Genomic DNA, 23,841 nt, shown 5'->3' on the forward strand with positions numbered 1-23,841 from the left:
TGGATCTCAAAAGGACTTAAAAGGGCCAGTATTAATAATAATAAATAATGTAATTACATATAATATTATTATGGGCATTTCTAGGCCCTTAGGGGTCCAAGGAAATAGGATTATAGGGTTCCACAAACACAGGAAGCTATCATATTGCACTAAGTCATGTCTCTCTTTGATTAATAAAAGGAGGAAGAATTCTCTAATAAATGTGGGGTCAGTTACATCTTTTCCTGCAAATAGTCTTAGATATTGTCAGTTTTATTTATTTATTTTTGCTTATTTTTCTCCCTATGAATTAAATAAAGACTCCAAGGCTGTGCTAATTTCTTGCCACAAGGAATATTATGAGGGTGTAGGCAGTGGTCCCAGAGGGTTGGTGGGGTCAAACCTGTCCCATACTGACCAACCGTCTTGGTTGCCCAGGACTGAGGCACTTCCTTCAATGTGGGAACTTTCAGTGCTAAAACCGGGACAGTTCTAGAAAAGTGAAACAGTTGGTCACCTAACTCCTTCCTACCCTCCTTGGACCAGAAGCTTCCTCCCAGGAGGAAGACTGACTCAAGCCCAGGGAGGTTGAGTGATCTGGCTGACTGATCTGACTTTGAATTCTGACCCTGGCCCTAATTAGCTGTGTGACCTTGGGTAGGTCACTTAACCTCTCTGAGCTTTGATCTATAAAGCTAGGATGTTGTAGGTATTCAGATAAGTTATGTAAGCACTTGGCTTGGAACCTGGCACAAACAGGTCTCCAGTAAAGAATCTCCTGGCTGTGGTTTCTGCTTTTCATATCTGGCTGCTGGCTACTGGTTAGAGACCTGAGGAAGGGCCTCTGTCCCCCGGGGAGGCTGACGGAAGCAGATGGTTAGAGCTGACACACCCCTGCCATGGTTGATCATATCCGACATTCTTTGGTTGCTCTCTGGACATGAGCTCCAGGAGGGTCTAAGCCAACTTGCTGACTGCTGTCTGCTCAGGGCCAGCTCAAGGCTGGGGCGCATTACAGACATCTACTGAATATAAAATGTTTTTTGGATTAATTAAACTGAACTCCAGGGTGGAAGGGGAAAACGCAGGACTTAGGTAGGGTTAGAGCACAAGCAGATGGTGAGGCAGCCTGGAGTGGTCAGTAGGGGAAAGGGGGCAGGCAGGGATGGGTGAACAGACATTGGCTATGGAAAGGGTTTGGGTTCCCAGGGAGATGGCTTAGTACTGGGTCTGGTACATCTTGCAACATGACCTCAAGCATTTCCCTCCTGCTCTCAGAATGTCAAATCCCACATGTGTAATATGGGATGGTAATTGTGCCTACCTCAAAGGATTATTGTGAGGATTAATGAGATTGCACGAGGAACCGTTAGCCTGGGCCCTGGGCCTGCTGTTCACGGCTCCACCAAGTTCTCCCCACCTCCCTGTCACACACACACACACACACACACACACACACACACACACACACACACAATCTTCCAGGTCTTGGTAGCTCATGGGACCCCTTCAACCACACAGGGCTTCAGCATGTGACAGATACACACCAAACCCTGCCATACCACTGGGCTCTGCCCCACAGACACACTCAGGTGCCCACCATGCTCCCTTGGGTTCCCCCAATCCCCACCAGTCACCCCACACACACCAGGGCCCCGCCAGTCAGCACCACTGAGGCTGATTAACAAAAACACATCAAATTCTTTTACTTCTGAAGTCTCCCCTTTAAGGGGAGCCAGAAAATAGAACATTCTTTTTTGGAGGGAAGGGGATTTAATTTAAAAAACGAAAAACCAAAACCCAAAAAACTATAATTAGTCAAATACTGATCTCAGGCCCTGTGTGCGGTGGGCCCAGTCCTTGGCTGGTCGCACCCCTGCAGTAGCCCCGCCTCACCCCAGGGGCTGGGGTGGCACCAGGAGGGCTGTGGGGGGAGGCCAGCGGGCCCCTGCCCAGCCCTCCTCCACGGGCGGGCGTCACCACTGCAGGAAGTCCCGGATGAGCTTCCAGAGCTTGGTGACCCACAGGTTGACGCCCAGGTCCATCAGGTACTGGATCTCGGGCGTGAGCATGCGCCGACAGAGCTGCGCGTGCCGCCGCCCAATGCTCTTCTTGAGGTTGTAGCCCAGGATGGATTTGGTTCCCAGCGGCTGCCAGGGCTGCATGGCCGAGTCCTGGATGGCGGTGGCGTCCACCGCGTGGCCGCCGTCTATGCAGATGCGGCGCATGCGCTCGTTGGCGCGCCTCAGGGCGGCCACCTCGTGGGCCATGCGCTCGCGCCCAAAGGCCTCCACCTTGCGCCAGAAGCTGGCGTTGAAGTGACGGTAGAGGCGGGCGTCCAGCACGTTCCAGGCTGTGGCGCGCCGGTACAGCTCGCCGGAGAGGCGCGGCACTGCCGAGGCGCGGCGGGCATTGAGCTTGAAGTAGAGCACGTCCTCCAGCTCCCAGCACAGCAGGTCCTTGAGCAGCACTAGCGACTCGTCGAAATACTCCTGCAGGAGCACGAGGTGGAAGCGGCGCTCCACCTCCAGGATGTGCTCCTGCACCTGCGGGCTGCCGGGGTCCAGGTCGCTGTCGTAGCCCAGGTCGAAGAAGAGCAGGTTGTGGAGGTAGTGGGCGTTGTAGCCGTGGGGGTCGTAGTAGCGGTCTGGGTCCTGCAGGAACTTGGCCAGCTTGTCGCGGCCCGAGAGTTTCCACGTGAAGGGCACCACGGAGCCGAAGTAGTGGAAGGAGGACTCGAAGAGGCGGGCGGGGTCACGGAGCACAGTGATGAAGGTGGCGTTGGGCGGCACCAGGCCCCGGACCTCGTCGTAGTGGAAGCGCATGTGGTTGCAGATGATGTTGAAGCAGGCCCCGGGCCGGTAGTCCTGCACCAGGCTGCGTGCGAAAAAGGCCGGGTAGTCAAAGTCGTTTCGGCCATTGGGGAAGGCGAACTTGAGCCCGTGCTTCTGGCCGAAGCGGAACAGGATGTTGAGCAGCGTGCTGCTGGCCGTCTTGTGCGTCTTCATGAACACGATGTCGCGCCTCGGCTGGCAGCCTCCCGCCGAGCCGTTGGCCGGGGTCGGTGCCTCTGGCTCACTCAGGGCCGGGGAGCAGGGTGCTGCGCCCTCGGGGGTCCTGCTGGGGATGGAGTGGTGGCAGAGCCTCAGGACTTAGCACCCTGGGCTCCGCTACCCCAGGTCTAGAGAGCGGGCTGCTGGGGGTGGGGTGTGTGGCAGGGGAGCCCAGGGACCAGATGGGCCTGCGTTCAGGTTGCAAGGTCTAGGTCAGTTGTTTGGCTTCTCTGGCCTTAACTTTACTCATCTGTGAAATGGGGACAATAAGCCTGTTTGTGGTGTTGCTGTGAGGACAATAACACGTCTCATTCATGGCCACTGTTAAGTACATTTATCATGAATTAGCATTAGGTAGGACCACATGAAACTTTGCAGGCCGAAAATGGTCGGTTATTAGCAGTTTCCTCTAGTTCAACTTAATACCTCCAGTTAAGGGCACAGGCTGTGCTGCGGCCTGGGCAGAACAGCCCTGTGGGGAGGCGGAGTGGACTCATGGTTAGGAGCCAGGCTTGGAGGCAGACAGACCCCAGTTTGAATCCAGGCCTGTGCCAGCTGTGTGCTCTTGGACAGGTCCTCCCCACCTCCTGGCCCCATTGGAGCCCACCGTGCAGATGGTGTTATTTGATTCTTATGCTCCATGTCAGGCTCTGTTACTATACCCACTTCACAGATGAGGACACTGAGGCCTAGGGTTCCACAGGGTGTTCTGCTCTCAGTGGGATTTCTGCCTGGCACAGCATGATGCAGGGCACAGGGTGGCCACCCAGGAGGTAACCGTGGTCACGGGGGCAGGAGCCAACCCTCCCCCACCCCCAGCCCTCGGCTGCCCAGCAGGGCCACTCACGTGGAGGCCAGGCCAGTGTGCAGCGGGGGGACGGCGTATGAGTACAGCAGTAGCAGGAAGCTGGTGAAGAGTGCTCCCAGCACCAGCCCCTTGGCCATGGACTCCCAGCGCTTCTTCTGTGGCAGTGGCATCTCAGACACCTGTGGGGAATACAGAGCAGGGAAAGTGTTAGGGGGCTGGCCGCAGGGAGCCCCCACCGCCATCTCAGGCCTGGCTGGCTTGAGAGGCAGCCTTCAACATTGGGACCTGCCTTTGCCAGCTCTGTGGCCCCCCAGCAGGTCCAGACAGGGACAGAAAGACACTGGGCTGCAGATGGACCTGCTGGGCAAAGCCAATGCAAAGAGAGGCTAGGGAGTGTGGCAGGGAGAAGGTTCTGCTGCCTGGTTCGGTTTTAACTTTTAAGCTGAGTGGTGGGTACGTGGGTGTTCATTAGTTTATTTTTTACACCTTTTGGGGCTTCATGATGAAATCATGTTGTAAGTAAAAAGGAAAAGAAGACCCTTTCCCAGTGCTCTGTCCCCCCAGGCCTGGGGCCAGGTTTGTCTACAGGGAGGGGCCTGGGCCTGAATCCCTCACCTTTCAGAAGGCCCAGCCAGCCCGCCTGTCCCCCGTGCCACCCTTCCCAGCTGCCCAGTGAGGGGCCAAGGCTCCTCATCTCTTCTTACTGGCCCCCATGCCCATGGGGTCTGTAGGGGAGCCAGATGGAGAAACGGAGGCTCAGAGCGAGGAAGGAGAGGGCTCAGATCACACAGCTAGCCCGGCCTCTGCCCATGTGCCCATCTTTTCTCCAACTGCCAGCAGGCAGGGTTAACCAGGTAAGTATGAATTTCAGATAAACAATGAATAGGGACCTCCCTGGTGGCGCAGTGGTTAAGAATCCGCCTGCCAATGCAGGGGACACGGGTTCGAGCACTAGTCTGAGAAGATCCCACATGCCACGGAGCAGCTAAGCCCGTGCACCACAACTACTGAGCCTGCGCTCTAGAGCCCGCGAGCCACAACTACTGAGCCTGTGTGCCACAACTACTGAAGCCTGCGTACCTGGAGCCCGTGCTCCACAACAAGAGAAGCCACCACAATGAGAAGTCTGCACACCGCAATGAAGAGTAGCCCCTGCTCATGCAACTAGAGAAAGCCCATGTGCAGCAACAAAGACCCAAAGCAGCCAAAGATAAATAAATAAATAAAATTAAAAAAAAAACCCACAACAAATAAAACTTTTTTTAGTATACACGTGTCCCAAATATTGCCAGGGATATAGTTATACTAAAAATTATTCAATATGTCTCTGAATATCAAATTTAACTAGATGTCCTGGTTTTTTTGTTTGTTTTCAGTTTGGGGGGTAGTAGGTTTTAGGTCTAACTGTGGCGACCCTGTCGGCAGGGGGCTGAGGCCTGAGCTGTAATGGGGACAGTTCAGGCTAAGCCATGGGGGGTCCAGGAGAGAGCTGGGACTTGGGAGCCTTCCCACCGCCCCTTAGCTGCAAAGCCCAGGTCCAAAACTTTCCACTGCTGCTGTGGTGCATGCTGCAATAGGCCCTGGGCCCCAGAGGCCAAGAGAGATCATGCGTGCTGCCCCGTGATCACACGCATGGCATGTCACCACTGACCCTGCAGCCAGAGGTCAGCCAGTCAGCCTGGAAGAGGACCCCTTGTAATTCCCCCTGGAAAAGTGACCGGAGGCACCCACAAACCTTTCGCAGAGAATAGGTACTCCAGGTCTGCCCGACCAGCCCCTGAGTTTTCCGCTTCTCATCTAGAAAGTTGTCCTCACAGGAAAGGACATGAAGAAGAAATTTGCAGAGGAAGGAACTATATAAGAGGGAATTTGGCTTCCCTGGTGACAATGACATATCTCTGTTCACTCTTATGTGGACAAGGTGGACAGGGTCAAGGGTGGACGAGAGTGTGAGAGAGTTTCCGATACTCCTATCAAAGGAGGAAGGTACAAGCTCTCCCAATTCCAACTATTCTGCAAAAACACTTGGGCCAAGTCACCCATGCAAGGGTGTTCATGGTGGTTTGGTCAGAAAAAAGTTAGAAACAACCTCAGTGTCCATCAGCAGGGCACCTGTTCCACAAACCAAGGCCCTTTCCCAGATGGAGGCATCTGTACCCGCTTAACAAAAAAAAAAAAAAGGAAAAGAAAAAGAAACAAGTGGACTGGCTTGAAAACACACCATGATCTACTAATGTGGAAAAAGAAAGTTCTGGAACACTATGCCCCCCAATCCATATAGGCAATAGGTAAATATACATAGGCCCAGAAAGAAACCACTGTAGGGGCATATTCTAAGTTTTAACAGTGGTATTCTCTGTGTAGCTGGGGGAGGGGTATAAAAGGTAATCATTTTCTATATTATGCATTTCTGTAAGGGTTGCATTTTTTTTAAGGAGCATGTATTACTTTTAATCATAAAAAGGCAATAACATGTATTTATTATATTTAAATAGTAGATAAAGCTTGCGAGGTGGGGAAAGTCAGCTAGAGAAGGTCTGGTCACGAAGAGGCCTCAGGAGAGGGGAGGAGCCAATCTGGAAGCCCCGGGGCCTGTGTTTCAATCACAGGAACCCCTTGGAGCCTCAGTTTCTCATCTGTTAAGTGGGGAAGCTGGTAGTGCTGGCTTTTCCTGAGATGGGGCTGGCAAAACGACTAGCGCATAGTTATCGCTCAAAGAGCGTGGGGACCTGCTCCGGGTTCCTGTCTTTGTTGCCCTCAGGGTGGGCTCCCCCTGAACAAGGAGTGGCTGCCCCCACCCCGACCAAGCACAGACCTGCCCCCTGCCTCAAGTGACCCCACCAGCCTCCTGTTCCTCAGGGGTCCCAGCAAATATCAGGACAGAGCCCTGGGCCAGGCCAGAGCCTCAGATGTGAGCCCCAAGCCTGAGTGGGGCCCTGGGCTTCGGTTTCTCTGACTTTAAAATGGGGAGGGGTTCGGATTGCTGCCCTCTAAAGAACCCCGGGGCCCAGCCCTGCCCCAGGAGCCCCACTCACCAGGGCACTTTCCAGAACTCTGGGAGGCGGCTGGCAAGGCTCTGGGTGCAGGTCAGGCAGCAGGGGGCAGACCAGCCTCCCAGGACCACCAATCAGGCTCTGCCTGGCCCCGCCCAGGACCGCCCCCTCAACCCCCATCCCTGCTTCCCTCATTCATTTGTTCATTCCCCCACTTTGGCTTCCTCAAAACCAGCCGGGCCCTGCCCTGCTAGGTGCTGGGCCCTGGGCCCTTTCCACCCTCTGATTTCACTTTTGAGCCCTGCTATGAGCCAGGCCCTGGGATGGGGTCTCCTCCAGAGCATCTCACTGACTCCACCCCGCTATCCTGGGAGGCAGACCCCACTGTCACATCCATTTTGCAGATGGGGAAACCGAGGCTCTGGGAGGTGACATGACTTGCCCAGGGTCGCAAGGCAGCAGGCAGGGCTGGGATTTGAGTTCAGGTCTGTTGGCCTGAAATGTGCATCTTCCCGTTTGTCCATGGTGGCCTCAGCCTGGCATGTCCCAGGCCCAGCCCAAGCCCGTGGGAAGGAGGGTGTGCACAGCTGGATGTTCCATCACAGAAGGCTGAGGCTTGCAGGCAGCTGACGGTCCTAGGTCTAAGTCCATGGGGTACCAAGGACAATCTCAGCCTGGCCCAAGCCTCACGGCCTGTAGCCTGGAAGACAGTGCAGCAAGGAGGCTGAGGCTCAGAAACGGCAGAGCCACCATCAAGGTCACACAGTGCAGCAGTAGCAAAGACAGGGCCAGAACCTGAGTCTCTTTCCTCTGCTATGGTGGTGACAGTCCCAGGCACTCAGGGCAGACCATCCCCCCTCCCTAGCTCACCCTATCTATTCCTCTCCTTCTGGGTTACCCTAGCCACATCACCCTCCGTCTGTGCCAATGGCTGGCTCCAGGCCAGGCCCAGCAATCCTCCTGTTTGGCTGGACCAGCACACTCCAGGGAACAAAGGAGAAACAGGACTCATCCCCCACAGCATGCACACAGGGAAACCGAGCCCAGGATGGTGAACCTTCTTGCCTAGAGCATCACCACCAGGCAGGCCTCAGTCCCAGGGTGTCCTGCTCCCCCCAGGGCCCTGTGCGTGGGACAGAGGAAGACACACTCACCTCCGGCCGTGTCTGGATGCCCCTTTCCTCTCCCTGACTGAGCCACATCTGACTCCCAGGCTGCCTCTGTGGTCACTGGGAAACAGGAACGCTCCAATGACACCCAGGAGTGTGCTGGCTGGCTCCCTCATGCTCTAGTGGGTGTGAATATTCATGAGTTCCCTCCCTGGGGAGAGCAGGTGGCATGTCCCTGTACCCTGCAGGTGCTGCCCTGGCCCTCTGCCCCCTGGGTGGTCCCCAACCCTCTCTGGACCTCAGCAGCCAGGCAGCTCCTTTATCCAATGGCTCAGCAAGGCCCCTGGCGTCCTTGGGCCAAGGACAAGCAGCCGCAGAGCCCGGCAGAGAGCCTGGGACCGGCTTGAAGGCCACGGGAGGGACAGGGAGGCAGGTGAGTTTGGGGAAGCTAATTTCTCCTCCACATCTCATTTAAGTCTCACAGCTACCCTATGAGTCAAGTACCACTGTTAGCCACTCCCCAGGTAAAGATACCAAAGCTCAGAGAGGTGAACTCACCTGTCCAAGGTCACACAGTTAGCAAAGAGCAGACAGAACCAGAGTCAAAACAGGGACTTCCCAAACTCTAGGGCTTAAAGATGCCAAGACACAACCTGAGACCAAGGTTTGTCTAAAATCTGTGAGAGCCCAGAGAGCAAGCAACTCAACCTGGAAGGTCTGCTGGAGGAAGGGTACCTGACCAGGGCTGAGAGGTACTGAGTCTGATGAGACTCCACCTCTCTGACCTCCAAATCCTTTACCAAAGAAGTACAGTACGGAATCCCGCCTGTCCTGCCTCCAGCCTGTGTGAAGGATGGTGGCACAGGACACCCTGGACCAGCCTTGAGGGATTTGGGCCGATCAGAGATGCTGATCCTTCCCAAGGTCTCCCTAGGAAGAGGCAGTTCTAGGGGCCAGAGGCCCTCGGGCTCAGCCCAGGCACTGGAATCTCTCGCATCCTGTTCTTAGCTGGGTTCAAGTCTGTTCTCGCTCAGCCTTGCCCATGGACAGAGGGTGCCCAGAAAAGCCCCCCACATCCTTCCGTCAGCACTGATGCCCAGAGCTCCCACCATGGCCCATGCGTGGGGCTCTAGGAACCCAGGTATCACCATCAGTTTTTTAATTAATTAATTAATTAATTTTTAACATCTTTATCGGAATGTAATTGCTTTAAAATGTTGTGATAGTTTCTGCTGTATAACAAGGTGAATCAGCTATACATATACATACATCCCCATATCTCCTCCCTCTTACATCTACCTCCCCCCCTCCTCTTTTTTTTTTTAACATCTTTATTGGAGTATAATTGCTCCAATTGTATAAAAGTATAATTGCTTTACAATGGTTAGTTTCTGCTTTATAACAAAGTGAATCAGTTATACATATACATATGTTCCCATATCTCTTCCCACTTGCGTCTCCCTCCCTCCCACCCTCCCTACTGTGACTGTCATTTATCCCACATCGAGCACTTCCATAGGACGAGCAGCTGCCAGTCCCTCCCAAGGAGCAGCAGGCATCTGAGAGTGTGCTCTGAATGCTCTTTCCCCCAAAGCCCCACCCAGCCGGGGAGCAGCCCAGCAAGCACCCACGAAACAGGGGAGGCCCAGAGTCCTGATCTCCCTGAGTGCTGAACCAGGTCCAGGGCATGGGATAGAGATGTTTTATCTTTTCTGGGCTGAGCTAGCTTGAAGACGGATGCATGGGAGAAAGTTGGGGCAGAGCTGGCATCAAATAGCAGACATGCCGGTTTATGAGCGTGGACTCTGGACCACAGCCCAGTTCTGTGCTCAGGACTTCCCATGCATCACGCACCCTCATATTCTTTGCAGAGAGCCCTTTAGATCCCCCACTTTATTGTATATGAGGAAGCTGAGGCACAGGGAGGGGAAGTGACAAGCCCAGTGTCACAGAGGGGTAAGAACCTCGTCCATGTAGGAGTGGAGTGAAAGCTTTTGAGCAAGAGGTGAGATCGTGGGAAGAGTGGGAAGCTAGTAAAGAAGAGCCACATAAATATTTTATTGACACACATATATATCTGTAACAGTAATATATAGTTTTGAAAAAATTAAACATTGAAAGTTTCATATTTCTAAATATTGTTTTTGTCATAGTGGATCAAGGCCAACAATAAGGAAAAATCTATTTGTTGCTTCTGCTCTTAATATTTCTATTTGGAATTTGATCACTTCCTTTCCTCTTTGATAACAACCCTACTCTAGTAGCCAATGCATACATTGCACTGTATACATTTTATTCAATTAATTTGATTCAACTGATTTTCATACAGTTCTTTATTAGCTGGTCTTTGGGGTTAGACTTACACAAGCACTAATGCTACAAAAACTTCATTTTAGAATGGCAAATGATCATCGAATAAGAGTTTTGCTAGGAAAATTATTTGAGGAATGCTAGAGGATGCCTAAGGAACATTCTGATCCAGTGACACTCAAAGTAAGAAGCGGAATATAAGATAAACTGGCAAAGATAGAGGGAAATTTCAGTGTAGCATAACATAGGCTTTTACTTTTTTATTATATATTCATTAACATCCAGAAAAATGAAGATGAAATTCTAAAGATGCAAATGCATACTAATGCTCTAATCCTATTGTCAACACCAATTAATTTTGTATGCAATTTTTCTTCCAGAAATTTACATTTCCTCTCCCATAAAATTAGTCTAGAGGCTGGACAAGTTACTAGTAACTAGTTTTTCAATTATGATAAGTGACCCATAGCCTAAAACTGGCTATAATATAGACATAACACTCTGAACAGCTTCCTATACACTACCAGTTGTAAGGCTTTGTATAGATATGCCTTACCATCTTACAGACATTCAGTTTTAAAATGTCAATGGTACAGGATATTGATAAACCAGTTAGTGCTGATGCAAAGCAAATTCCTCTTTTATCTCAATTACAACATGATAATAGTTCAAGATAGTTTAAGTCTGAGACAAGGGCAACTCAATAAAACAACAGCATCTTGATACGGTAAAAAGGAAAATGTGACTCAATTACTGTTTTAAAAATATCTCAAGGGCTTCCCTGGTGGCGCAGTGGTTGAGAGTCCGCCTGCTGATGGACGCGGGGTTTGTGCCCCGGTCCGGGAAGATCCCACATGCCGCGGAGCGGCTGGGCCCATGAGCCATGGCCGCTGAGCCTGCGTGTCCGGAGCCTGTGCTCCGCAGCGGGAGAGGCCACAACAGTGAGAGGTCCGCGTACCACAAAAAAAAAAAAAAAAAAAAAAAATCTCAAGAACTTTGGCTCTTTTCATTGCTTTTATCAAAAGCAATGATACAAAACACTACTCTGATTTTTTACATATTTAGTAAGCAGTTTGGGGAAGTATGAAGAAAACACCTCAATAAAAGCATTTTCTAAAGTAAGAAATGTTTGGGATTAGAAGATGCAAACTATTATATATAGAATGGATAAACAACAAGGTTCTACTGTATAGCACAGGGAAATATATTCAATATCCTGTAATAAACCATAATGGAAAAAGAATATGAAAGGAATATATATATATATAACTGAATCACTTTGCTGTACACCAGAAACTCACACGACATTGTAAATCAACTATACTTCAATAAAATAAATTTTAAAAAAGAAAAGAAGAGCCACGTGTAGCCAAGCTTTCCAGAGTGGGAGCGTTGATTGCAGAACCTGGGCCTCCAGCCCTGCCAGAGGGGTCTCTTCCCCCAGTGTCAGTGACGTCGGCTCCGGCTGGTTCTGCCCCCACCGGAAAAAAATTGTAATTATAAAAGCAGCACATGCTCAATGAAAAAAAGTTCAGACAATTACAGAAAAATATAAAGAGGACAGTGAAAAGAGCTCCATCCCCAGAGGGCAGCACCCTTAAAGCTTCGGCACAAGCCTCCTCACATTTTTTCTATCCATAGAGGCAATAGGAGAGGTCTCTGTTGCGGAGCACATTTTGTTTTTTTCACATATCAATAGATTGTGGACATCGTTTTGTGATCACAATGAGTTTTAAATTGATCTGTTCTGCAGGTATTTACTGAGCACCTGCACTGTGCCCAGCACTGGGGTGCATGATGCCCGGTGCACGGAGCTCGGGCTCTCAGTGCTGGACGTGAGAGAGTTGAGCAAGCTGACAGCTGTAGATGCTGTGAGAGGACACACTGGCAGGGCTTCCTGGAGCACAGAGAAAACACCTGATTCAGCCTGGAGGCGGGAGGAGCGTGGCCAGGGAGACTTGCTGGGATAGGGGGCCCCAGCGGCAGAAGCTACAGTGTGTTTTCCAATTTCCAAAGGCAGTTAGTTCCCTTTCTCCCTGGGTACATGGCTAAACTACATTTCCCATTCTCCCTTGCAGTTCAGTGTCCTCATGTGACTGAATTCTGGCCAGTGGAATATGAGCAGAATGAGAGCTGATGAGGTTAAGTGGTCAGATCTTCTCTGCGGTCTCCTTTCCCACTTGCTGGATGAATGTGGGGGGGGTCTCTAAGGATTTGGAGGTGGGTGGGGCCATGAGATGGGAGGAACCTGGGTCTCTGCATCCCTGCTCACCAAACACCTGATTGGATTCAGGAAAATGACAACTAAACTGCCATTGGGTTAAGCCTTTTAAAACTTGGGGCTTATCTGTTACAACAGCTAGCATTAACTAACACACCTGTTACCCTAGCAGGCAAAGAGAAAAGCATGTGCAAAGGCCCAGGGCAATTGAAAAACTAACAAATATTCAACCTGGCTGGGAGTGTCCAGTACATGTGCATGTCAGAGGTTGGGTGGGCAAAGGAGATTAGCAGTACAGCCAGAAAGGGGGCAGGGGCAGGGGCAGGCAGGACATACAGGGCCTCAGGAAACATGCTAAGGAATCTGGCTTGGATCCTGTCAGCAGTGGGGAGCCCTGGGAGGGTCTTCAGAAGAAGAGTGAGGAGATGGGTTTCCCATCAGGCTGCCGGATAGAGAATTAACTGTAGGGGTGGGAAGGAGCGGGAGAAGCAGGCACACCTAGATGGTGGCTGTTAACAGCTGTCCAGGTGTGAAGGGACCTGGATCAAGGAGAAGTCTGGGAACGGACTGGAACCATCTGTAGGTCATGGCATGGACAGCATTTGGTGGGTGACAGGGTGTGGAGAAGGGGAGGAAAGAATCCCTGCTGGGGTGACTGGCTGGCTGGGAGTGGAGCTATTTCCTGAGTTAGGGGAGGCTATGAGAGGGGCAAGTTTATTATAGGGGTTAGAGGGACAGCGTCGGTTTCAGCTTAGGACACATTGAGTCTGGGGGATGTGTGGGATGCCCGTAGAATGTGCAAAGAGCAGGAGGAGCCCCTGCTTAGAGCACAAGAGATCTCGGGGAGAGAGGTTAGGGGCCATGGGCACAGAGGTGGGAATTGAGGCCAGAGGAGGAGATGGAGTCACCAGTGAAAGGGTGAGGAAGGACAAGACCCCTGCACTTATGGGAACAGGGAGGAAAAGAGCCCCCCAAGGAGATAAAGGGCCTCCAAAGACATCGGCTACAGAACATTCTGTGGAACCACTGCTCCTGTGAACCATTCCCTGACTGATGGGCATCCATGCTGTTTGTTCAGTGCGCACACATAGGAACAGGGCTCTGGCAGAGATGGTGGTGGAGTGAGGGTGTCCTAGGGCTGTTTCCTGTGGCTGGAAGGGAATCTTACGGGGACAATGGAGGAGACTTTAAGAACAGAGCAGAAAGACTCTCCCTACAGTGCTTAGAATGCATATTTGACAGCAACTGTTATAGCTCTAAAAGTGCCCGTCCTCAGACCCAGCACTTCTACCTGTGGGAATTTGTTCAAAGAAGAAAATCTAACAAGAGATCTGAGACGGAGCACAAAGATGTTCATTGTATTATTATTTAGCGAAGGGGAAAAATAGAAACAACCTAAGTGTCCAACAAGAGGGGATGGTTAAAAATATGTGACATTCATCCAAATGGTCTAATACGTCCTCATTAAAATGATGCCCATAATATATAATGAAGTAAAAAAACACATATATACACACATATATGTACACACATACACACACATAAATATATACTTACACACATATAATTTTGTTTTACAAAGAGTCTGTATTACTTTGGAAAAAATTAAAATTAAAAATAACGACGTTTCCATTTTGAAAAACTGCAGTCTGGCTGGAGGAGGAGGGAAACGTGGCTAGTCTGAACCATGCCCCACCTTGTTGTGTGACCACGGCAGGCATGCTGCCCTCTCTGAACCTCAGTGTCCTAAACTGGGGAAGAGACAGCAAGGGTCTGGGACAAAGAAGAAGCTGGAAAATGTGAGCTGCACAGTTGAAGGTGCAGATGGAGAGGCTGGCCCTCCATCCAGGAGCGCTGGAGGACTGACTTGCAAGAATCTGGAAGCTTCCTCCCTCTGAGACCTTCTTGGAGGGGGTGCTGGAGTAGAGATGGGGAGGATCTCCCGAGGGGCACTTCAGCTTTCAGGACTACCTCCAAACTTGTCAAGGAGCACTGACATCTTGCTCCTACTGCCCCCTTGGCTGGGGGAATGGCTGCAGCTGGGTACCAGGCCTGGCAGCTGATTAAGAGGGCAGTGTTCTTTGATGACTCAGAAAACTTTTTGATCTTGCAGGGTCAATCACCTATTTCCACGGTTCCAAATGGCAACCACACAGACACGCTTAGTGTCACCTGCTAGCTCATGTGACGGCGGGGACACCGAGGCTCAGAACTACGAGCAAGCCCACAGGTCTTGCCTCGCTGCTTTGTCCAGGCAAAATCACCACCCCTCCTGATGGCAGATTTGAGTCACCCCAAAGTAGCTCTAACTGAAGAGTGGCAAAACACACGTTAAGCAAGTAGTCAATCCCTTCTTTATTAGCTTCAAAATCACCGAGAAGCCCTCAGGTGAGTATGTGAGAGTTGGTAGTATCATTCTCCCTACCTTCTAGCATGACTGAAATGTTTTTTAAAGGGATATCATGCACTTGTTTGCATAAAAATATGTAAAATATAAAGGTTTTTTTAAAAGGTGCTGAGCACTTGCTATGCACAATGCCCTGGATCTGCCCGCCCACCTCGCTAATCCTGGAGAGGTCTGCCTATAAATCCCAGCTCCCCAGCTGGGCGACCTTGGGCAGGTGACCTCCCCTCTCTGAGCCTTGGTTTCCTAACAAATGGGGATACTTCAACCTTCTCACGGGTTTGCTGTGAGGATCAAACGGGATGAGGCATAAGGAGCCCTTTGCACACACCTCGGGTTATTATCATGACCCTTCTAGATCCACCTGGCAGGAGAGGCAGGACCCGCCAGTACCATCTCCTGGAGGGCCACCCTCCCCATCCAAGCACCTATACTTCCCATGCTCCAGACCCAAGGTCCCTGACTCCCAGATTTCACATCTGAGAAAATCAAGGCACAGAGAGAGAAGGACTTGCCTAGGGTCCCATGGCAAGTCTGGGATCAGATCTGGGGGTGCCCAAGCCACACCCCATCTCTGCCCTGGGGCTGGCAGGTAGGAAAGCATGTTTCCTCTGGAACCCCACTTCCTCTGAACCATCACTCCTCACCTGGCTATTCCCCTGGCCCCAGCCCACTGACCCCCATGGGCGCTCTGCTCCATCCTGCCCTCCCTGTCTGGAGTAGGACAGGGCTCCTAAACAGGGATGGTCCATATTCCTTGCTCAGCCTGAGGGAAGCAAGAAGCCCTTCACAAGCCTGTTGCCATGCCTGGAATTCCAACATCTGTGTATCGTTCTCCCAGGTTAATCATTGCCTCTTTCACCAGGGTGACACAATTAGTCCCTTAAAGCCTAGAGGGAAGGACACACTCCTCTCTTGCTGGATTGGACCCATGCCCTCAAATATCAGACCCATGCGCATCAGACAAGGGGATGCACAGGAGGCAGGCGTGCTTCTTTGTCCACAGGGATTCCTTCAGGCAGGGCTCTGCCCAAGTGAGAAGCAGGGAGGAAGCAGTCCGAGGTGGCAGCTGGGAACAGGGCTCTGTTGTCTCTGCTCCCAGGGTAGCAGCCTGCCCACCCCCCGAGTGTCAGGCAGAGCTGGGAGCTAGGGAGGCAAGGGGGGAGAGGTCCTGAGCTGGGGGCTGGGGGCAGCCATGGAAGGTCTAAGAGGCTAGGACCCCAGAAGGGCAGACAGATCTTGAGCAAGGCTGGGGTCCTGAAATGGGGACTCGGGCAAGTCACTGAATTTGGAGTCAGTTTAGCCACATTTGAACTATGTGACCTTGGGCAAGTCACTGAATCCCCCTGAAACTCAGTTTCCCCCCTTGGATAATAGGGTTAGTAACAATGCCTCCTCTGAGGGGCAAGGGGCAATGCAGCAGCACATGGTCTGCTCCAGCTCAGGCCTGCCCATGGCCTTACCCTCTCTGGGCCTTAGGTCACCCTCTTTGTAAAGGCAGAGGTTGGATTCTCCCAACTGGACTGTCCTCCTGAGGATTTCCATGGCACCTATCACCGGGGCAACCCAGGTGATCAGGTGTCAGGTCTGCCACCCTCTCTCCCTCCCTCCCACTGGTGTGGGTTACTGCAGCCAGATGTGTGCCCATCACCTCTCCTGCTCTAGGCAGGTGGGAGGGGGTCCCCGCTGGGAAGGAACCACAGCCTTGTTCTGTAATGTTACCAAAGCACCTTGGCTTGGCACCAATGGGGGCAGACCAAGCTGGACCCCCTTTCTGAGCACTGGTCCAGGGAACAAGGGAACTGTTGAGTTACCTTCGGGGCCATTCCTGGATACCAGAGTTTATCCCACTCCCACAAGCCTTTCCTTGGTGGCCTTGCCCCCTAAGTGGTAGAGGACAGGGCCTTCCCCAGGCAGAGGGGATCCATCTTTTATGCTGATGCCCAGCCCCTGCTCTGACGGCCCCTCTTCTGGGGAGGGCTGGTGGGAAGAGGGAAGATCCCTGCCCCTCCTCCCCCAGGGCTCTGGCACCATGTCCAAGATTAATGATTAATGAACTCCCAGTTCCAGCCCAGCTCCAGCCCCACCCGCCCCAAGACCAAGGACTGGGTAAACCCTGGAAATGGGACCGTGGGGAAGAAACCAAGGGCCGGGCGAGCACCAACTTGCGCCACCCCCCTCCCCGCCCCGCCGCAGGGCCCAGCCTTCCCACCCTCTGTCAGCTAGGACCGGTGCGTGAGCCCCGAAGCGGTAGTGTAGCACTCCCTCACCACTCAGGTCTAGAGTCTGGCGTGCGCAGCCCCAGTTCCGGGCGTGGGCAGCGCGGGCTTGGACCCCAGGGGGTAGACTGAGGCAAGGCGCAATCTGGTGATGGGTGCTGGGCCCCCAGGACGTACCTTGTCCCCGTCCTTCTCGGCCTTGGCGTGCAGGGTCAGCCCCGGGCCGCGCCGCCCGGGCGCTTACTAAGGCGGCGGGGCGGACCCGCCGGGTCCCCCTGCTCGGCCGGGCCTGGACCATGTTCCCGCCCCCGCCGCCGCCGCAACCTCTCCGGCCAGGTGCTGCCGCCAGCCTGGCCCGGCCCCCCCGGCGCCGCGGCCAATGGGCGCCCCGGGCCCCGGCCCCCCCCCCTCCCCTCTGCGCCTGCCCGGGTCGCACAGAAGCCGCATTCAGCGCGCCGGGGCGCAGCGTCGCGCCCCCGCCGCTGGCCCAACAAGGCGCGTTTGTCTCGGATGTGCCAACGGGGCCATTGTCCTGCCGCCGGACCCTGAGGCTCGGCCGAGCTCCCAGCTCCGTAGAGGATTCGAGGGTGCCTGGGAAACGGGGTGGCGTGGTGATGGTGAGGGCAACCCAGCTCTGGGAAAAAGAAGGAGGCTACACTAGCTGCTTAACTTTATTCATTGGAAGATATGGCCTGTGGCTCTAAAGTCAGTGCAAACTGGGGACACATTTTTAGCATCTGAAATGTGGATGAGAGGAGTAGGGGTGGTCATACCACTGGGAGGTCTCAGCTGACGCCCCCCTCTCCAAGGTGCCCATCACTGAGCACAGTGCCATCAGGATGCAGGTGCCGCATTCAGGATCTCTTTCCAGTCCCAGGCTTCCCTCCTTCACCCCAGAGGAGCAGGCCCAAGGATGGGGATTAGTGCCTGCCTGGAGCTGAGAATGCTCAGCTCCAGCTGTGGGCAGTGCAAAACCAGCTGGCCACCCAGTGGGGCATAAGCCATGTCAGAGCCCCACTGCCCCTGCCATTACTGGGCGACTCCGGAATGGGGAAAATTCCACATTAGCATGACTGCCAGGGATTTTTCCATATCTTTTTTTTATCCTATTTATTTTTGGCTGTGTTGGGTTTTCATTGCTGCGCGCAGGCTTTCTCTAGTTGCGGTGAGCAGGGTCTACTCTTCATTGCAGTGGGCGGACTTCTCATTGCGGTGGCTTCTAACGGAGCACAGGCTCTAGGCACGTGGGCTTCAGTAGTTGTGGTATGAGGGCTCAGTAGTTGTGGCTCGTGGGCTCTAGAGTGCAGGCTCAGTAGTTGTGGCGCACAGGCTCAGTTACTCCACAGCATGTGGGATCTTCCCGGACCAGGGCTCGAACCCGTGTTACCTGCATTGGCAGGCAGATCCTTAACCACTGTGCCACCAGGGAAGTCCAGGATTTTTCCATATTTGATGGGCCTGCTTTCTGGCCTTGCCCTGGCACCCCTGCCATGGCCCTGGGATGTACATGCACCCAGGCAGGACCAAGTTATCCCCTAGGGCTGCAGACTTTGGCTCCAGAGGCCCTGACCCTGTCCCTGACTCTAGAAGACCACCTCCCCACACACACCATGAAGCATGTCAGAGTGGAACATAATCTCTCTCTGACACCCACAGCACACCCATGGTGAGGCCCAGTGAGATAAGAGCCCTAGGTTCTCCACTCCCTCAGCCAGAGAGCCTGCCCAAGCTCTTGCCTTCCCCCTGCACAGGCTGGGTCTGAAGACACTGCCCAAAAGAGTTCTATAGAGCCTGGGCACTTCTACAGAGTGAGGGGCAGAGGGCCAAGGCCCTCAAATGCCTAGACTTGGCAAAGGAGGAGCCCAGTTCCAAACCCATACTTCCCCATCCTGGGCCCTGCTCCTGAGAGCACTCGGCCCACAGGAGCACCATGGGGGGGCATTCAGAATCTCCCTGCCTGACCTAGGAGGGGTTGAGTGGCCCTGGCTCTGCCATGAGGCACTGGCAGTCCAGGCAAGGGCATGCCCCCTTGGGCCTCTGCAAGGGAACTGCCAGGGTCAAGTGGGAAGCTATAAGGATGGCCCGGCCAGGGTTACAAGTCCAGCTGCTGGCAAAGCCACATTGGGGGTCCTTGGCAGCTCTGCCCGTAAGCCCACAAGGTAAAGCTAGGTACCCTCAACTCAGGCCCCATAGATCCTTCAGACACTGGCTTTTACCTCCTGAGCTGACTCCAGCAGGAAGTGATGACAATCACGGTTGGTGTTTGCTGAGTACTTTACCTACCAGACACCTGACACTAGTGACTCTCTGAAACATTATCACTGAACCCTTCCTTCACACATGCCTGGGAGGAAGGCTCCAGAATTTCTACGCTTAGCTTACACATGAGGAAGCAGGTTCACAGCGGAAAAGTCTCTGGGCTGGAATGTGCGCCTACCTTCTGGCACCCTTGGACCCCAAGGGATTCACAGGCAGCCAGAAAGCTCCGAGCAGTGACTGGCTCCTCTCAGTGAGTACTGAGGGCTGGCCAACCTGGAGCACTAGGTGGCCCTTCTCCAACCCCAGAAAGGCTCATGAACACAGAATTCAACTGGCTGCAGAACTCCAGCCATTTAATAACAAATGCTTCCCCACCCTACCCTCCATCAGAGCACTGGGAAAATCGTGGGTCCAACCGTACATGTGGGTGGGGGGGATGCAGAAAGCTAGGGTGAATGGGAACAGTCAGTGAGGGGCTGGTCGGGTCCCGCCCCCTGTGTCGCTTGACCCCTGGGAGCATCGCGGGGTCAAGGAGAGGCAGAGGCCTCTCCTCTGCCCAGCCACCAGCAGGGAGCTCCATCCGAGCGAGGCTGGGGCTGTCCATGGGCCCAGCCAGAGATCGTGAGAGGAGGCCAGGGCCGGCAGAGGGAGGAGAAGGATGAAAACAGCAAAGACCCTGGTCTGTCACCAAGCCCAGGCCCTCTGGGTCCCTGTGCCAAGTCCAGCCTCCGGGAGCTGGCCTCGCCCATGGCGAGGCTGCCGCCACTCACTCCGGCCTTGCCTTCTTGGCCTTCTTCTCAGACCTTGCAGCCTCATCGTGGGCTTTCCGCTTCTCCACCAGTTTGTTGGCCTGTGAGGAAGAAGGGGAGGATTAAGCTGTGATGGGGAGAGGTCAGGGAAGGGGACTCCCCCTTCTGCCACTCAAGGCCACCCCTTAAAAGCAGAGCTTCCAGGAAAGCCAACAGGCAAATTACCAAGGGGAAAAAGCAAACCCCTCTGAAGAGCCTCAGGTGAGGAACCGTGCCTTCACCCCTGCCTTTATGACTCTGTGAAGTTATGGGCCCACAGCAAGTCAGGAGGATTGCAGGCTCCCAGAGCTGGAGGCAACTGCCCCACTGACCCCCTTCACCTGGGAAAGCTGGGGGCCATTCAAACCTTCAACAGGAGCTGCTAGGGTGGGGTCGACCTGGAACAGTCCTTCCCCGGGGCCATGTGGCACAATCTATTCCAAAACAGGTGGCCTTTCAACCTGGCAATTACACTCCTAAGAATTTACCCTGCAGAGACACTTGGAGGTAGGAAGAGAGGTGCTCAGGACTGTTCTCTGAGAACGACTATAAAAGGGAGACAACCTAATCCTGTCAGCAGGGAACAGGCCATGCACTGTATGATGCCACGGACAGTTCATGCTATGGTTAAATAACAAACACACAGCAGAACAACCTACAGGCAGACCTCGGAGATATTGTTGGTTGGATTCCACCCACCACCCCAATAAAGCGAATACTGCAATAAAAGGAGTCACATGAATTTTTTGGTTTCCCAGGGCATATAAAAGTTGTTTATGCTATGCTGTTGTCTGTTAAGTGGCAATGGCATTATGTCTAAAAACACCGTGCATATACGTTAATAAAAAATACGTTATTGCTAAAAAAACCTAACCATTGTCTGAGCCTTCAGTGAATTAGTCTTTTTGAGACAGTAACATCAAAGAACATTGATCACAAATCACCATAACAAATATAATAATAATGAAAAAGTCAGAAATATTGTGAGAATTACCATCACTGGTGACACAGAGACATGAAATGAGCAAATACTGGAAAAATGGTGCTAAACAGACTTGCTCAACACAGAGTTGCCACAAACCTTCCATCTGTAACAAACTCGTTATCTGTGAAGTGCAATAAAGCTAAGTGCCATAAAACAAGTTCTGCCTGTATGTGTAGCACAATGCCCCCCAAATAACATCTGTGATATTACATGCACAAAAGAAATCTGGGGGGCTATTACTACAGATCACCCCAAGGGCAAGACTGTGAGCCACTTTTGCGTCCATTACAGAGTTCTGGCATGCACAGAACTCTCTTAAAATTTTTTTTTCTTTTATATTGAGCATATGTGGCTCTGTGAATGAGAGGAAACAAAACAGAAGCTGAACCAAAACCTCCCACAGTCCCTCCAGCTTCACGCACTTCTGTGAAGTGCAGGCCCCGAGTCTGGGAGCTCTGGCCCCCAATCCCAGCAGACTCAGAAACCACTGGGTGCAGGAAGGAGACTGACACCAAGATGCCCAGGGCAGGCAGACAACGTCAGAAAAATGCTAGAAAAGGGCCCAGAGACTGCCCGGGAGAGCCAGCCGGCCTCGAAGCTCAGCTGTGCGGCCCCAGCTGGAGCCTCAGGCGGCGGGGAGACTCACCTCGCGGATTTTGCGCCTCTTGCCAAACATGATCTTGTTGTAAAGGTACTTCTCCCGCTTCTTCATCATCATTATGGCCAGGCGCTTGGCCTCACTGTCCTCCTCCTGGGCCAGCCGCTGCTTATCCTCCAGCTTCACTGTGCCCACCATCACCTTGGGCTTCTGGGGACACCGGGGGGACACTTGTGGATGCAGGTTGACCCCCACCCTCTACCTCCAGCCCCCTGGCTCCAACCCTTCTGGCACCAAGGTGGCCAGTGGGGCTGCTTCCCAGGCCGAGAACCCAATCAACTCCCCGGTACCTTCCCCTCCATCCTCGGCTCCTCCGGGGCCGTCAGTCGGGCCTCTTCCTCCCTTTCCGAACCAGCCTCCTTGTCTTCTTCCTCCTCCTCTTCTTTTCCTCCCTCTTCATCACCATCGCCTTCATCATCTTCCTCCTCATCCTCCTCTTCAGATTCATTCAAATTTCCTACAAACAGCCAAGGATTCCGAACACCCGGGAGCCTGCTCTTCCCCTTGCGGCGTGAGAACTGGCACCAGGCACCACCCTCTTTGGCACAGACGTTCCAAAGGCAGAGCAGAGCCATCCCGACCACAGGCCCTCTGGCACCTCCCCCACAGGCCCAGCTGCCTTCAGAGCAAACTCCAGGCCCCCAACCCCTCAGCTCTGCTGCTTCCCGTGGAACTTCCAGACCATTCTGCTCAGTCACTCTGAACATCAAGTAACACTAGATTATAAGACACAAACGTTTCCTCCTCCTAAACCACATAACTCCAATGAGAGTTTAAAGGGCTTTGTACCCCTGCTGCCCTGTTCTCTGGAGCTTGCCACCTTTGTAGCCAAGAAGGGAAACAGCCAGGTGAAGCCCCCGGAGCCGAGGCCAGCCTGGAGGAGCCTGCCCACCCCGCCCTGCCTAGCTCCCTTTCACTCACCTGGGTGCTCCCCCCGCTGCAGGGCCAGCAACTTCAGCTTCTCAGGGGGCACGTAATCGCCTTCCTTCTCTGACACGAAGGGCGAGAGGTGTGGAGGCAGCTGCACCCCGGGAAAGTAGTCTGCCACAGGGAGGAGGAGCCGGGCGTTCACGGAGTCAAACACCCATTGGGGCTGCACGTAGTACCTGCGCAGGGTGAAGGCAGAGAAAGCCGTGGGGCCACCCGAGACCCCACGGCATCTGCAGGGGCCTGGAGACAGACCTCCGCCCCCAGAAACCCAAACAGGCGGAGGAAGACGAGGGCCTTGGGGGCCTACCTGCCGATGACAGGGGTCTGTTGCCCAGGCCGGTCGACAATCTGGTGGGTGATACCAGAGTCTGTGACGTCATATGTGGCCCCAATGCACAGAGATTTGTCCCAGGACACGTTCCCTCCAAAACTCCTACAGGCACAGGGGGAGCCCATGAGGGTACTGAGGCATGAGGTGCCCACCCTGGAACCCACTGGCCCACAAGCTCACGCTCCTAGGACACACCTGTCCCCTCCCCACCCCAGGAACCCCCCCCCCAATTGGCCGACGCCTCCAGTGCTGGCCCAGGGGAGACCTTCTGCCCTAAGCTGGTGAGGAAGTGATGCCAGCTGCCCTCTAATGGGTGCTTTCCATGTGCTTGGGGTGTACTGAGTTTTCCACACCCATTTTGCTGAATCCTCACAACAGCCCTAAGCAGCGGATACTGACGCCAGCCCATTGTTACTGATGGGCGTCCAGGGTTGCACTGTCTAGGGCAGGACCCAGCCCAGTATGGCAGAGCCAGTGCTGTCAGGCTCCCCACCTGATGACAAAGGCCAGGGCCTCCCGGGGCACCTCACGGTTCAGGAAGAACTTCAGGCCCTCGAAGAGCTTCTTGTGCTTTTCCTGAGCCTCCAGCTCCTTCCTGCAGTCCTCCTGCGCCACCATCTCCTACTGAGAAAAGGGGCTGCTCACACTATCAGGCCTGCTTGCACCCCACTGGAGGCAGAGGCTGGAGATGAGCCCCTCCCCAGCTTCCTTCTAAACCTCTCAGTCCGCCCGCCTCCCCCACCCCTGCTTCCAGAGGGCAGCGCACTCCTCACCCCATCAGCAGGGAACTCATC

General features: G+C 53.5%; 2 protein-coding genes across 5 annotated transcripts in view; both read right to left on the reverse strand.

Annotated features, from left to right (window-relative positions):
- Positions 1-1,660: 1,660 nt before the first annotated feature.
- On the reverse strand, positions 1,661-17,335 carry GAL3ST1 (galactose-3-O-sulfotransferase 1). 3 transcript variants are annotated; one of them, XM_007461199.1, is made up of 3 exons: positions 17,274-17,335; positions 3,880-4,019; positions 1,661-3,096 (listed from the first exon to the last, which is right to left on the reverse strand). In XM_007461199.1, exons 2-3 carry the CDS (start codon positions 4,008-4,010, stop codon positions 1,956-1,958), a joined length of 1,272 nt encoding a protein of 423 aa, XP_007461261.1. In that variant the 5' UTR covers positions 4,011-4,019; positions 17,274-17,335; the 3' UTR covers positions 1,661-1,955. The 3 variants fall into 3 exon arrangements, with proteins under 3 accessions (XP_007461261.1, XP_007461260.1, XP_007461259.1); XM_007461198.1 differs by lacking the exon at positions 17,274-17,335 and adding an exon at positions 7,988-8,281; XM_007461197.1 differs by lacking the exon at positions 17,274-17,335 and adding an exon at positions 15,525-15,666 and having other exon boundaries at positions 1,946-3,096.
- A 2,786-nt stretch (positions 17,336-20,121) lies between these two features.
- Positions 20,122-23,841, reverse strand: part of PES1 (pescadillo ribosomal biogenesis factor 1) — a 16,706-nt gene continuing 12,986 nt past the window's right edge. Inside the window, exons 10-15 of one of the 2 annotated variants that reach the window (XM_007461201.1) lie at positions 23,541-23,655; positions 23,024-23,149; positions 22,708-22,892; positions 22,077-22,243; positions 21,775-21,936; positions 20,122-20,205 (exon numbers count right to left, since the gene is read on the reverse strand). In XM_007461201.1, coding sequence (XP_007461263.1) covers positions 20,122-20,205; positions 21,775-21,936; positions 22,077-22,243; positions 22,708-22,892; positions 23,024-23,149; positions 23,541-23,655 — 839 coding nt within the window. Of the gene's footprint in view, positions 20,206-21,774; positions 21,937-22,076; positions 22,244-22,707; positions 22,893-23,023; positions 23,150-23,540; positions 23,669-23,841 lie in introns of both variants that reach the window. The other variant, XM_007461200.1, reaches the window with a different exon arrangement.

The sequence above is a fragment of the Lipotes vexillifer genome, unplaced genomic scaffold (genome assembly GCF_000442215.2).
Source record: "Lipotes vexillifer unplaced genomic scaffold, Lipotes_vexillifer_v1.1 scaffold691, whole genome shotgun sequence".
In the NCBI taxonomy this organism is placed as follows: domain Eukaryota; kingdom Metazoa; phylum Chordata; class Mammalia; order Artiodactyla; family Lipotidae; genus Lipotes; species Lipotes vexillifer.

Bases quoted from the DNA above. Each gene is read 5' to 3' on its own strand.
- GAL3ST1 (XM_007461197.1), bottom strand. From the start codon at position 15,629: ATGGACCATCCCTGTTTAGGAGCCCTGTCCTACTCCAGACAGGGAGGG. The intron at 4,020-15,524 runs GTGAGGAGTGAT...TATTCCCCACAG, and splicing joins GGGGCCAGGGGAATAGCCAG to GTGTCTGAGATGCCACTGCC. The intron at 3,097-3,879 runs GTGAGTGGCCCT...CATCCCCAGCAG, and splicing joins CACACTGGCCTGGCCTCCAC to GACCCCCGAGGGCGCAGCAC.